This window comes from Eubalaena glacialis, chromosome 11 (genome assembly GCF_028564815.1).
Source record: "Eubalaena glacialis isolate mEubGla1 chromosome 11, mEubGla1.1.hap2.+ XY, whole genome shotgun sequence".
Classification (NCBI taxonomy): Eukaryota; Metazoa; Chordata; class Mammalia; order Artiodactyla; family Balaenidae; genus Eubalaena; species Eubalaena glacialis.
In genome coordinates, this window is record NC_083726.1 from 46,811,937 (window position 1) to 46,825,396 (window position 13,460).

Below are 13,460 nucleotides of genomic sequence, written 5' to 3' on the forward strand. Positions count from 1 at the left end.
GATGTAGCTAAAAAAGACTGAAGAAAAGCACAATCATGCTGAGTGATCCATTTTATATTCACTATCACTAACCTCAAGTGGATCCTTAATGCTGCCTGGCAATCACGCTCTATTTCCCTCAGCATTCCCTCTCTCTTCTCATATAGCTGTTTTACATCTTCTCCTCTCTCCTCAAGCCTCCAACATGTTATCTTCTCCCACACCTTAGCTCTGAGGATCTTGCTTCCTATTTCTGAGAAAACAGAAGTTATCCAAAGAGAACTTCCACAGATTCCCACTATTTTAACCACATAACTGCACTTGTACCCAAAGTCTCCCTTCTCTCCTATCATTATACATGAGCTTCTATGATTGTGGCTACAATCAAATACCTCCTCTTGTGCATGAAATCCATGCCCTATTGGCTACTCAAGGACACTGCTCTAGTTAATTCTTGCCTCCTTTTCTAGTTTCACAAGTTTTTCCTCCTACTGGACCATTCCCACCCAGCATTCAACCATACCATTGTTTCTCTCATCATCATAAAAACCTTTCTTAACCTCACTTTTCCCTCTAACTGCCGCCCCATTTTCTCCCCAACTGTTTACAGCAAAACTTCTTCAAAGACCAGTATACATTGTCTCCATGTCCTCTACTCCCATTCCCTCTTGAACTCACTCCAGTCAGGCTGTCACATCCACCACTCCACCAAAACTCCTTTTTAATCAAAATCTTCAGTGATCTCCTTATTACTCTGTTCAACAGTCAATCCGAGTTTTCATTTTACTTGACATCCCAGTCACTCCTTCTTGAAATACTTTCTTCACTTGACTTCAGGACAAACTCTCATGTTTTCTCTCCTTTTTCTCTGGTTCTTTTCTCAGTCTCTTTTCCTAATTGTCCCTACTTGTAAGTTAAAGTGCCTCAGGGCTCAAGTTATCAGACCTCTTCTTTTCTAAATGCACTCGCTCCCTTGGCAATTTCATCTAGTCTCCTACCATCTATATGTTGATAACCTCTAAATTTCTATCCCCAGCCCCTAGCTGTCCTCTGAATTCCAGCCCTATATATCCACTTCCTACTCTTAAGGACATTCAATAGGCTTTCTCAAACTTAATATGTCCAAAACTAAACTCCAAATATTCCCCTCCAAACTTGCTTCTCTCATAGTTTTCCCTGTCTTAATAAAAAACAGCAACTCTATACCTCCAGTTGCTCACCTTAAAAACTCTGTCATTCTTGAGTATTTGCTTCTCTTGTCTGACACTGATATATCTGTTAAACCTCCAAAATACATGAAGAAACCAACACTGAGATCTCCCACCCACTCACTCCACCCCCCACCCTGACTCACTCCACTCTAGCCACACCGGTCTCCTTGCTCTTCTTCTAACATGTGGAAGTCCTAAAGCAGAAACAAGTCTAGACCATGCTGTTCCCCTCTGCCCAAAATGTCCTTCACCCAGATAGTGGTAGAGCATACACCCTCTGCTTCTTTAAGTCTCTATTCAAATTTCACTCAATCTAGCCACCTGGCTCAAGCAACCATCATCTCTCATCTAAATTACAGCAATAGCCTCAAATAGTCTTTCTACTTTCACCTTGCCCCCCAGAGCTATTCTCCATATAGTAGCCAGAGTGATTTGCTAAAAACAAGTCAGATTAGGTTACTCTTCTGCTCAAAATCTTCCATTGGCTTCCCATCTCTCTCATAGTAAAAGTTCGAGTCTTTACAATACACTACAAGGCTCTATGTGATCTGTACCTATTCCTCCACTGTTTCTTCTCTGACCTCATCAGTTTCTATACTCTACACCAACTCACTCCAGCCACACCTCCCAGCTGTACTTCAAACATGCAGAGACCCTGGAATGTAATGTAAACAAGTCTAACACGTGTTGTTCCTTTCTGCTTGGAATGCCCATCACCTAGATATCTGCATGGCTCACTCATTCCCCTTTTCAAGTTTCTACTCAAATAGAACATCCTCAGTAAAAGCCTTCTCTCGTCACCCAAGTTAAACCTGCAACATCACACATTAAATTTCCTAACCATCTTCCCTGCCTTATTTTTCTTATTTAGCACTTATCACTAATATACCATATATGTTACTTATCTTGTTTACTGTCTGCTCTTCCCCACAAGAATTTTGTCTGTTTTGTTTACTGATGAATTCCCAGTGCCTAAAGGAGAGCCTCGTATATAATATGCACTAAGTAAATATTTATTAAATGAATGAACATATGATTAAAATAATCAATGTGATTTCCAAAAAGACCCCTGGTGATTCTAACATGCAGCCAAAGTTAGGAAACAGTGCTCTAAAGACTTGGATTCCTGGGCCTTCTTATCTACCTCTTTTTTCCCTAGGTGACATCATCTATTCCCATGGATGTTTATATTGATAATACCCAAATTTATATATCCTATCCAGACTACTCCAGATTATTCAACTAGCCACTTGACATTCCACTTGTATATCTCACCTTAAGATATATATATAACATCTAATTCAATTTCACTATACCTCAGGCATCTCAGTAAGTAGCACCACCAAATGACCAATTTCTCAAGCCAAGAAATGTAGTCCCATCCCTGATTTCTCTTTCCCCTTCATAACCCACATTTAATACCTCAGAAAGTCTTATCAATTTTATCACCAAAATATAACTTGAATCCATCTACTTCTCTACCTCTCCACCACCACCATCTCTTGCTTTGGAGTCATTCCTACTAATTGGTCTCCCTGTTCCTACTCTTACCTTGATTCAATCCAATTTCCACAGAGCAGAAAAAATGACTTTAAAATATAATGATCTTATTTAAAATACTCCAATAGTTCCTCTTCATACTTGACAGTCAACTTCTTGGCATGATCCACAAGGCCTACAACTTATCTGTGTATTTTTTTTTCAATACAGAGAATTTATACCAAAACAAACAAACAAAAAAAACAGCAACAAAAAGCTTTTGGTAATTTTTCCTGAAGAATACTTTTGGGAAGAAATATTACAGGAAAAAAATGTTTTAAAATGAATGTATATATACTTCTATTAGTAGAAAGCACAGTATAGTTGAAAGGCCACTTAATAATTAGATCTGATTATGAAGGAGTCTATGCTATGGAACTAACTAGATAACTTAAGACAATATACTAACCTTTTCTGAGCTTCAAGTTTATTATCTGCTAAAAATGAGAAAACTGGACTAAATTTTGTCTCAATTCAAATTATATAATGGGCATATAAAACATCTAAATTTTTCTTCCAATCTCATGGAAACAGTGAAAATAGGACACAAGAAAGATTGAGAAGATCAGAGTCATCACTGCTGTTGCTTGACAAAAAGGGAAGAGTATGGCATGTGGAAGGAAAAGGCTTAAAATACTGGATTCGTTTATCTCTAAGATCTCTTTCAGTCCCAATACTTCCAAGCAGGAAGAAACAGTCCATTATCATTTTCCCTACTGAAACAGAAAATAACAGGAGGCTTCAGTTGGAAACTTCAGATAACCCCATGCCTCAAGATCCCCAACCTTTTGTCTTAACCAGAGGAAGGACATAGTTTATTCTGGTCTAATTTATTTTTCAGGAAAAAAAGTAATTTTTCGACTGAAAATTGAAATTTGTCTTTATGTCTACACAAAAGCTGCCAAATCACTCAGTTATGTTAGGATTTCTAACTATGATTTACAGAATTTTTTCTTCCATAGGATGGTGGTGATGACCGTGGTGATAAAAACATCCCTCTATCTTTATTTATAAAGCTATAGATACACAAAACCAAATACAGCATAAGAATTTTACAAATAAGTTCCACTACTATCAAAAACTATCCTAAAATTATATGGAGGCTATATAAAATACTTAACAGCATTAATACTGGGTACTGCCCTTATGAACCATGTGACTTGGACAAGTCATTTATGCTCTCAATGCTTCAATTTTCTTAGCTGTTTAATGGAGGTTATCAGGTAGACATATACAGCAGTAATTATGCATACCTTCAGTAACTTATGCCAACCTGGCCTTTACCATAAGAGCCAGACAACCCAGTAATTATTTAGAAATAAGACTAATTCTTTTAAAGTAAAATTCTATCAAGTATCTCTTTTTTAGAGAATTGATATTCCCAGGTAAATAGTTACTCAATTCTTAAATACTGATAAAAAATTTACTATCTGGAGTCATTTATTTAATTAAAAATAAAATATATGTATATTAAGAGAAGGTCTGGAGGGATATAAACCAAAGCCTCTTAACCATAGTTGTTATCTTTGAATGACAGAAACAAAATTTTTATTTTCTTCTTTTTGCTCATCTATAGTTTCTAATTTTTCTATAATAAACACAAGGTGTTTCTGTAATGAGGAATAACAATAATTTCTTAATGAAAATTAACAAGTAAGGTTAAACACTTCTTTTTTAATTCATGTTTTGGAACTCAAAATGAAATATATCAGTATTTATACTGACTGAACTCATATTCTTATTGGAAGAGGAACGACCAAGAATATTAAACACACATTTTAATGTACTTTCCATTCTGATTTCTTTTTTTTTAACTGAAGTATAGTTGATTTACAATATCATATTAGTTTCAGGTATATAACATAACATAGTGATAAAATTTTTATACATTACACTCCATTTAAAGTTACTACAAAATAACAGCTATATTTCTCTGTGCTGTACCATATATCCTTGTTGCTTATCTATTTTATACATGGTAGTTTGTGTCTCTTAATTCCCTACCCCTATCTTGGCCCACCTCTCTTCCTTCTCCCCACTGATTACCACTAGTTTGTTTTCTATATCTATTAGTCTGTTTCTGTTTTGTCACACACATTTGTTCATTGTATTTTTTTATATTCCATATATAATTGATAACAGAGTATTCGTCTTTCTCCATCTGACTTATTTCACCAAGCGTAATACTCTCTAGGTCCATTCACTTTGTTGCAAATGGGAGAATTTCATTCTTTTTTATAGCTGAGTAATATTCTGCTCTGTGTGTGTGTGTGTGCACGCGTGCGTGCGCGCATACCACATCTTTACCAATTCATTTGTTGTTGATGGACACTTAGGTTGCTTCCATATCTTGGCAATTGTAAATAATGCTGCTATGAACATTGGGGTGCATGTATCTTTTCAAATTAGTGTTTTCATTTTCTTCAGATATATATCCAGAAGTGGAATTGCTGGATCATACGGTAATTCTATTTTCAGTTTTTTGAGGGACCTCCATACTGTTTTCCATAGTGGCTGCACCAATTTACATTCCCACCAACAGTGTACAAGGGTTCCCTTTTCTCCACATCCTCATCAACATTTGTTATTTGTAGTCTTTTTGATGATAGCCTTTCTGTCAGGTATGAGGTAGTATCACACTGTGGCTTTGATCTGCATTTCTCTAATGGTTAGCAATGTTGAGCATCTTTTCACGTGCCTGTTGGCCATCTGTATGTCTTCTTTGGAAAAATGTCTACTCAGGTCTTCTGCCCATTTTTTAATTGGTTGTCTGGTTTTTTTGAGCTATTTATATATTTTGGATATTAACCACTCATCAATCCCATCATTTACAAATATTTTCTCCCATTCAGTAGGTTGTCTTTTCATTTTGTCAATGGTTTCCTTTGCTGTGCAAAAGCTTTCAAGTTTAATTAGGTCCCACTTGTTTATTTTTGCTTTAGTTTCCTTTGCCTTAGGAGACAGATTCAAAAAAGTACTGCTACAATTTATGTCAAAGAGTACTCTGCCTATGTTCTCTTCTAGGAATTTTTATGATTTCACACCTTACACTTAGGTATTTAATCCATTTTGAGTTTATTTTCATATATGCTGTGAGGAAATGTTCTAATCTCATTGTTTTATACGTAGCTCTCCAGTTTTCCCAGCACCATTTATTGAAGAGACTGTCTTTTCTCCATTGTATATTCTTGCCTCCTTTGTTGTAGATTAACTGACCATAAGCGCATGGGTTTGTTTCTGGGCTCTCTATACTGTTCCACTGATCTATGTGTCTGTTTCTGTGCCAGTACCATGCTGTTTCAATAACTAGAGCTTTGCAGTATAGTCTGAAGTAAGAGAGCATAATACCTCCAGCTTTATTCTTTTTTCTCAAGATTGCTTTGGCATTTTGGGGTCTTCTGTAGTTCCACATTAATTTTAGGATTATTTGTTCTAGTTTTGTGAAAAAATGTCATACATTTTCAACCCCTTCTCGTTCTCTCCTCCTTCTGGGACCCCCATAATGCAAATGTTGGTATACTTCATGTTGTCCCAGTGATCCCTTAAATTGTTCTCATTTTTTAAATTTGTTTTTCTTTTTGCTGTTCTGATTGGATGATTTCCATCATCCTATCTTCCAGACCACTTATGTGTTCTTCTATATCAGCCAGTCTGCTATTAATTCTGCTAGGGTGTTTTTCACTTCAGTCACTGTATTCTTCAGTTCTGATTCTTTTTTTATATTTTCTAGTTCTGTCTTAAAATTCTCACTATGTTCACCTATTACTTTCCTTACTTCAGTTAGCATTTTTTTTTTTTTAAATGAGTGCACCATGAGGTTTTTCTTTACTTTTTTTTTTTTTTTTATAATTCTTTATTTTATTTACTTATTTTTGGCTGTGTTGGGTCTTCGTTTCTGTGCGAGGGCTTTCTCCAGTTGCGGCAAGCGGGGGCCACTCTTCATCGCGGTGCGCGGGCCTCTCACTATTGCGGCCTCTCTTGTTGCGGAACACAGGCTCCAGACGCGCAGGCTCAGTAGTTGTGGCTCACGGGCCTAGTTGCTCCGCGGCATGTGGGATCTTCCCAGACCAGGGCTCGAACCCGTGTCCCCTGCATTGCAGGCAGATTCTCAACCACTGAGCCACCAGGGAAGCCCCAGTTAGCATTCTTATTACTAATGCTTTGAATTCTTTATCTGGTAAATTGTTTATTTCTATTTCATGAATATTTTCAGGGGTTTTCTCTTACTCTTTCGACTGAGACAAATTCCTGTGTTTTCTCATTTTGCTTAACTTTCACCTAATTTCATAGAGAAACTGTTTAAGGGTGTCATTATGTGGGAGAACCCCCATATAGTTAGCATGTGCCCAGTGGCTTTGGAGGGAGAGTTGGATTTGACTTGAACACGGGTCACATCTTTCCTGAGAGCATGCTGGTAGCTATCACCTTGGCAGGAGGTGTGGTTGGAGATGAAGGGCCTACGGCCAGAGCCAGGTGTGACCTGGGGCTTCCCCTCTGCTTGGTGGCTGTCACCTCCCTTTCAGGGACAGGGCCAGGTCCAAGCTCGCTTCCTTCCCTCTGAGTGTGCACCCCCATGTATCTCCTCCACCAGGGACAGTGCTGGAACAGGAAGGGCTGGTGTGGGCATTCCGAGTGTGTAGGGGCATGGGCTACGGTGGTCCAGCAAGGGTCAGACATTCACACTGCTTCTGATGTTCCGCCTGTGTAAGTGCCAGTAATGGCTGCCCCCACCCTGCTCATATGCTGCTTCAGGTCTGAGCTGCTTCTGTGTCTCACAGCCGATCTCCCAAGCGGGGCTGGGGTGTTTGCTTAGCTCAAGCCAGGGTGTGCACTGGGGCAGTCACAGGAAACCAACCAGCCACTTGTACAGTCTTCAATCCACTCCCTCCACCCTGCCTCAGGAGCAAGCAAGCATGTGCACATTCCTCAAGAGCAGAGTCCAGGCTTCCCACAGCCCTCCTGTTAGTCCCACAGCCCTCCAACCAGCCAAGAGGGCTCGTCTTCCCTCTGCTGGACCCCAGGACTGGGGCGCCCAATGTGTGGCTCAGACCACTCATTCCCCAAGGAGGCTCTCCACCCCTGTAATCTCCCTTTTCCTCTGAGTCCCCTCCCAGGGACACAGGTCCCAACCTCATCACTTCTCTTTCCTTCCCACTCAATATCGTGTGTTATCTTTCTTACTGTACAGGAGTCTTTCTGCCAGTCTCCAGTTAGTTTTCAGTGAGAACTGTTCCACATGTAGATGACTTTTGATGTGTTTGAGGGGGAAGGTGAGTTCTGCGTCCTCTACTCCACCATCTTGATCTCCTCCTCTCTGAGAGAAAGTTTTATAACCTTTATTATCTGGCCCAAGTTCACAACAATGTCAGCTTTCTTGGAGGGCTAGAGAGCCAGATAGAGGCTTTGCAGCTAGAAATAGTGCCCAAATCACATTCTGAAGGCTGCCCTAGGAGGTTCTAGGTATTTTCGCAGTAAGAATCTTTGCCACAAGCCTCTGATTTTTCATTTGGGCCCTAACTCTGTAGTATATACCTGCATTTCTTAAATCTTATCAACACTTCCATGCAACCCTCTCACGCATTTTCAAAATTAAGAAAAAATTACCAATAAGACTTCTATAATCTCTTAACCTCGAATTTCTCTTCTCCTGTTCCTCGCTGACAGATTTCCACTGTAGTTTCATTCTGAAGTATTCATCACTATAGGAAACAATTTTATACCAAAAAAGGTTATTTGAACACCTAAAAAACAAATTTAATGTATCAAAGCATTTATGGTGCTAGTGAGAGGTAAATTTATAAATATGATAGTGAAATGTTTAAAGTTATGATCAAAGGAAAAATAAAATCTTATACATGTCATAAACTTTATTTAAACTACTAGAATAATTTAGGTATGATTTTAAGGAAACATTTACTTCAGTCCTTAATATCAGACCTAAAATTATTCCAGTCATTAAATACTTTAGCCACTAAAGTTTCCGAATAATTACAAATACAAACCTATGAGATTTTTTCTTTTTCCAATGTGACATAAGAGTACCATTTTCCAACCAGATTACTACAGAAACTTGTTGATGTGAAAATGTCTTAGAAGGACTGGCAAACATGTTGAAAAGAGAAAGGACTGTCTGAGTTTGAATATACACATAATGATTGAAAGTGAGCTTTAAATAAAAGGTTAATAAAAGGTTAGACTGACAAACTGGGAATAAGTATACCTGGGAAGTTGGTCTGTGTTTCTTTTCAAGTCAAAAAAGGCCAGTTTATGTTATAAGAGCACCAGGAAAATAATTTAAAGGTAATTAACCTAAATAGCAAATACACTTATGAGCCATTTTTATAATTTCATAATAAATTGTAAAAATGAATCAAGATAAATGAGATATATTTAAAAATCTATATCTTTGTATGCTTAAAATGTTTATACAAGGGGACTAGAATTTTTTTACCATCATTCTACATATTCACCAATGTAACTGCAATGAAGTCCCTCTAATAAGTGTTTCTGGTTTGAAATTAACTACAGTGCTCACAATATTTAAATTAAAAAGATGAAAATAAAAATATGTTCCCCTACCCTAGTCTATTCCACTTTATATGGGTGAGTTACTTGGATTTCTTTAATGAGCACACAAAAGACCATTACTTACATTTTTTGTTTTTGTAATTGAGTTCTTTCCTCTTTGGTACTGTCCCAAGGAAAATAACCCAGAAGAAATTTCCATGCTTGTTTTCTCAACACATGACTAAGTCCCTGAAGAAAACATGCATATTAAACACATTTGTAAAAAATGAATGCAATACTTTAAGTTCACAAAACTTGCACATAAACAGAAAAACTACTATTTAAGAGATAGTTTTATATAGGCATACGTCGTTTTATTGCACTTTGCTTTACTGCACTTCTCAGGTATTGCATGTTTTATTAAATTGAAGGTTTGTGACAACCCTATGCCAAACAAGTCTACCAGTGCCACTTTTATAACAGCGTTTGCTCACTTCATGTCTCCACGTCACAGTTTGGTAATTCTCGCAATATTTCAAACTTTTTCTTTACTATCGTATTTGATATGGTGATCTGTGATCAGTGATCTTTGATGTCATTGTTATTATTTCTTTTTGTTTTGTATTTTTTTAATTAAAATACATATGCTGTTTTCTTAGACATGACGCTATTGCACACTTAATCGACTTAATACAGTATAGTGCAAACATAATTTTCATATGCACTGGGAAATTAAGAAATGTGAGTGACTCGCTTATCTGCAATATGCACTTTACTGCAGTAGTCTGTAACCGAACCCACAATACCTCCGAGGTATGCCTGTACATAAAAATAACTCAATTCAGTAAAAACTACCTTGTTTTTGACTTCTAGATTCTGAAGATGTAAGCAGCTGCCAGAAAGCGTAAACAATGAAGAGTGGACAGTAGACTGTATAGCAGACAGTGGAACTGATTAGTCTTTCTAAATCCAATCCTTACTAGATAAGGCAACTACCACTGAGGAACACAAATGCCTCCTTCATATAACCCACAGAAATTCAAGTAAGAAAGAATACCTTTCCACAGGCTTAATGGTATATCCCTCCAACCCAACGCTCAGGGACATCACAAACACCTCACTCTGTCCTACAGGGATTTTAAGGCAACACTCATCAAAAAGGAGTTCATCTCTCCCACCTCCCAAAAGAAAACGACAACTTGAATACCAACAGTTTAAAATACTAAAGTAATTACCCCTCTAAATATCATCTGCTTCATATTATCTACATTTAAAATTCTTCCTTCAGAATCAATGTTCTTAGTCCATTCTTCCAATGATACTGGCTCTCTCCTTTGAACAACAGGTCGTTCGCCCAAATCAATCTTAAATAAAAAGATAAGCAATAAAGAGTACACCTTTAACAAGTGAAATGAAATCAAGGTATATAGAAACTAAAACTAAAATACTATTACTCAGACATAAGTTCTACCATTTCTAATATTTTCCCTTAGTTTCCAATGTTTAGTTTATAAACTGCAATAGCATTCCATACATTTTGCCCTCCTACTAAATACACAAATAACTGGGTTATAAATTCAGAAACAAAAAAACATTTGTTGTTTTGGGTTTCAATTACATAAGTACAGAACAATCAACATGTAAATTCTAAAACAGACCCTTCACACTAAATAGTATGCTATATTATTAAAAAAGAGTATTATTCCATTAATCATATTTAAAATTAGCTTTTCTTCCAAACTAAAATTTGTAGCTCTCAGAATTGATTCATGATCCATTAGCTCTACTTGGCATTTTCTACAGGTTTTCATTCAATTAACAGATGTTGGTAATTTTAAAATGCCATTTGCAAGATAAGCCCTTTAATTAAGTACTACAATTTAGATATTTTATAATGTTCTAACTATGTGCAGCCTAGAATTGTAGCAAATTCAAGTCTTGTTGAGCATATATAAAGATTTGCCATAATTCAAGGCCAAAATCCATCTTACTTAAAAAAGAAAAGATTCACATAAGAATAAAAGCCCACGAGTAGTGTCCTGACTAGCTGCCTGTGCAGAGTGTCTGAGAAAACAAAAATTAGGAACAGAACTAGGGGCAACATGCAAGGCTTACTATTTACTCACTGCTATACACTCAATGAAACAAACAACCTGTTCATTATTATCAAAAGGTAATCAAAGAAAAGAGATCCAACACTAATGAACAGAGAAGTAGTAGCTGACGAAGAAGAAACCAGGAATTTGGTGGCAGGACAAGCATTAGTTGTTAGATATATTAGGGAGCAAAAGTTATAAAGGATTGTGAGAAAGAGGCAGGTATGACCAAAATTGAGTTTCTATAACATTCAGTACACTTTTCAGTACATTCAGTACACTATTTCTGTAACATTCAGTACACTTTAAAAAGCATTTCTCCTGCTAAAATACAAGAGCTATATTAATATAAACTCCACTCACTCTTGTGATGACTTCAAATCCTGGTTCTTCTTGCTGATTTATCTTTAAACCTGGAATAGCATCACTAAGAAAATCTGCCATCTCTGTAGGTGGTCGTTGATGTGCAGAAGGATCGCTGCCTCTTAAACTATCAAAAATGTAGTTTGTGACTTTGGAAAATCCTACCATAGTGGCTGTATAAGGGTCCTTTTTAATCTTCTATGCAGTAGAAAGAAAAATATTGGCAAAATTAATTCAGATAAAGAATAAAAATACCTCATGACAGGCAAAAGGGCAAAGGTTTTTAAAGGGGGGGGAAATCAGAACTAAAACAGAGTATTCTAAGATTATTTTAAAACTTTATTTTTTTCTGGGAAGAACAATTTAAATTTTCTAGGCCAATTTTTTCATTTGGTTAAAATAGTACATTAAATAGCAAGCTAATGCTACTGATTGAATTGCAGATAAACACATGATTTGCAGGCTTCATTCAATCCGCACACACCAGAAATATCTGCAGTGCTTACTTTCCACTGATGGACGGCCCACAACAGCTTTCTTCTCTCTAACAGTCCTTCCTTCACAGAAAAAAGTATTTCTTGAAGTGGGTAGTACCACACTAGTCTAACACAAAATATTTGATAGCTAAGTTTAAACACTCACAATATTTAAATATTAGCTGACATTTTAATCTAATTATATAACTGGTGAATCATGCCAACAAGAGTAATTTGTTCTGGACAGTGCTGTCCTAGAAAACAGTAAAAAAGTTTTTCTACTGCTAGAGTTACTTCTAAATCCCAAACTGCATGCTTATTCATATTTAGCAAAAATAGTTACTTCTTAAAGGTCTATCTTTAAAATGATTATTTCACAATAAGAAAAACAGTTCCCTCACTTTTTATTTTAATCAGTATTTAGCTCTTTTGTCCTCCTTCCTAAAAAGTTCCCTCTTTATCTTCAGAACCAAAAAGAGATACCATACCATGTGGGACAAAGAAGCACTCAAACATTTGTTGAATGAATGAGTGAATAAATGAATGAGTAAACAAAAATGTCATTAGTTTACATAGCAACCTGAGTGAAAAATAAATTATCTTCATTTCTGCCTGTGTTAAGGGCACATTTTTAGCCAAATGCAAGAATATACTCAAATACTTTAAGAGGAATTAGACTAAACTGACCCCAAATGAACTAACTTAAACAAAAAATAAAAATTCAAACCAGATTTTTGCATAAGCTTATCACTGATTAATTCGAAGTGGCTTACCCAGTGACTTTTCACCTAATCAGTGCAAGCTATGATAATAAAAATCTGATGTCCAATTTCAATTATGATAAAGGGGAAAATTGCTGTAAGAGTAATTAAGAACCAAGGAAGCTTCTGAGTCTTACAAATAATATGACACATATTATTCTTTCTATAAAATTACAGAGAATAGTTCCATAAGGTTTACACATGCAGACACTTGCCTCATTCTGTATCACCTCTGAGAAAGTGAGAGGTAGGATGCATACAAAATAATGGGGTCAGACAAACAGATTAATATAAGATAGACTAAAGAAACATACTTGTATTATACCATATGCTGGTTCATCAAGAAGATTTTCAAAAGACTGTGAAAGACTCTTATTCTGACAGTTCACAAGAAGTGTTCTTTTGTCTTGCGGAGATCTGTAATAAAAAGAAGGGATTTGTAGAAAACAGTAGCACACCGCATCAATGACTACCTAAATAATTACTAATGCACAGTTATTTTTCCGTAACAACAACAAAAAAAACCCT

General features: G+C 36.4%; 1 protein-coding gene across 2 annotated transcripts in view; it reads right to left on the bottom strand.

The window, feature by feature from the left end:
- Positions 1-13,460, bottom strand: part of TBC1D15 (TBC1 domain family member 15) — a 69,272-nt gene that overhangs the window by 17,671 nt on the left and 38,141 nt on the right. The window contains exons 6-11 of one of the 2 annotated variants that reach the window (XM_061206562.1): positions 13,247-13,349; positions 12,202-12,252; positions 11,696-11,893; positions 10,472-10,600; positions 9,382-9,485; positions 8,334-8,428 (exon numbers count right to left, since the gene is read on the bottom strand). In XM_061206562.1, coding sequence (XP_061062545.1) covers positions 8,334-8,428; positions 9,382-9,485; positions 10,472-10,600; positions 11,696-11,893; positions 12,202-12,252; positions 13,247-13,349 — 680 coding nt within the window. The remainder of the gene's footprint in view (positions 1-8,333; positions 8,429-9,381; positions 9,486-10,471; positions 10,601-11,695; positions 11,894-12,201; positions 12,253-13,246; positions 13,350-13,460) is intronic. The other variant, XM_061206563.1, reaches the window with a different exon arrangement.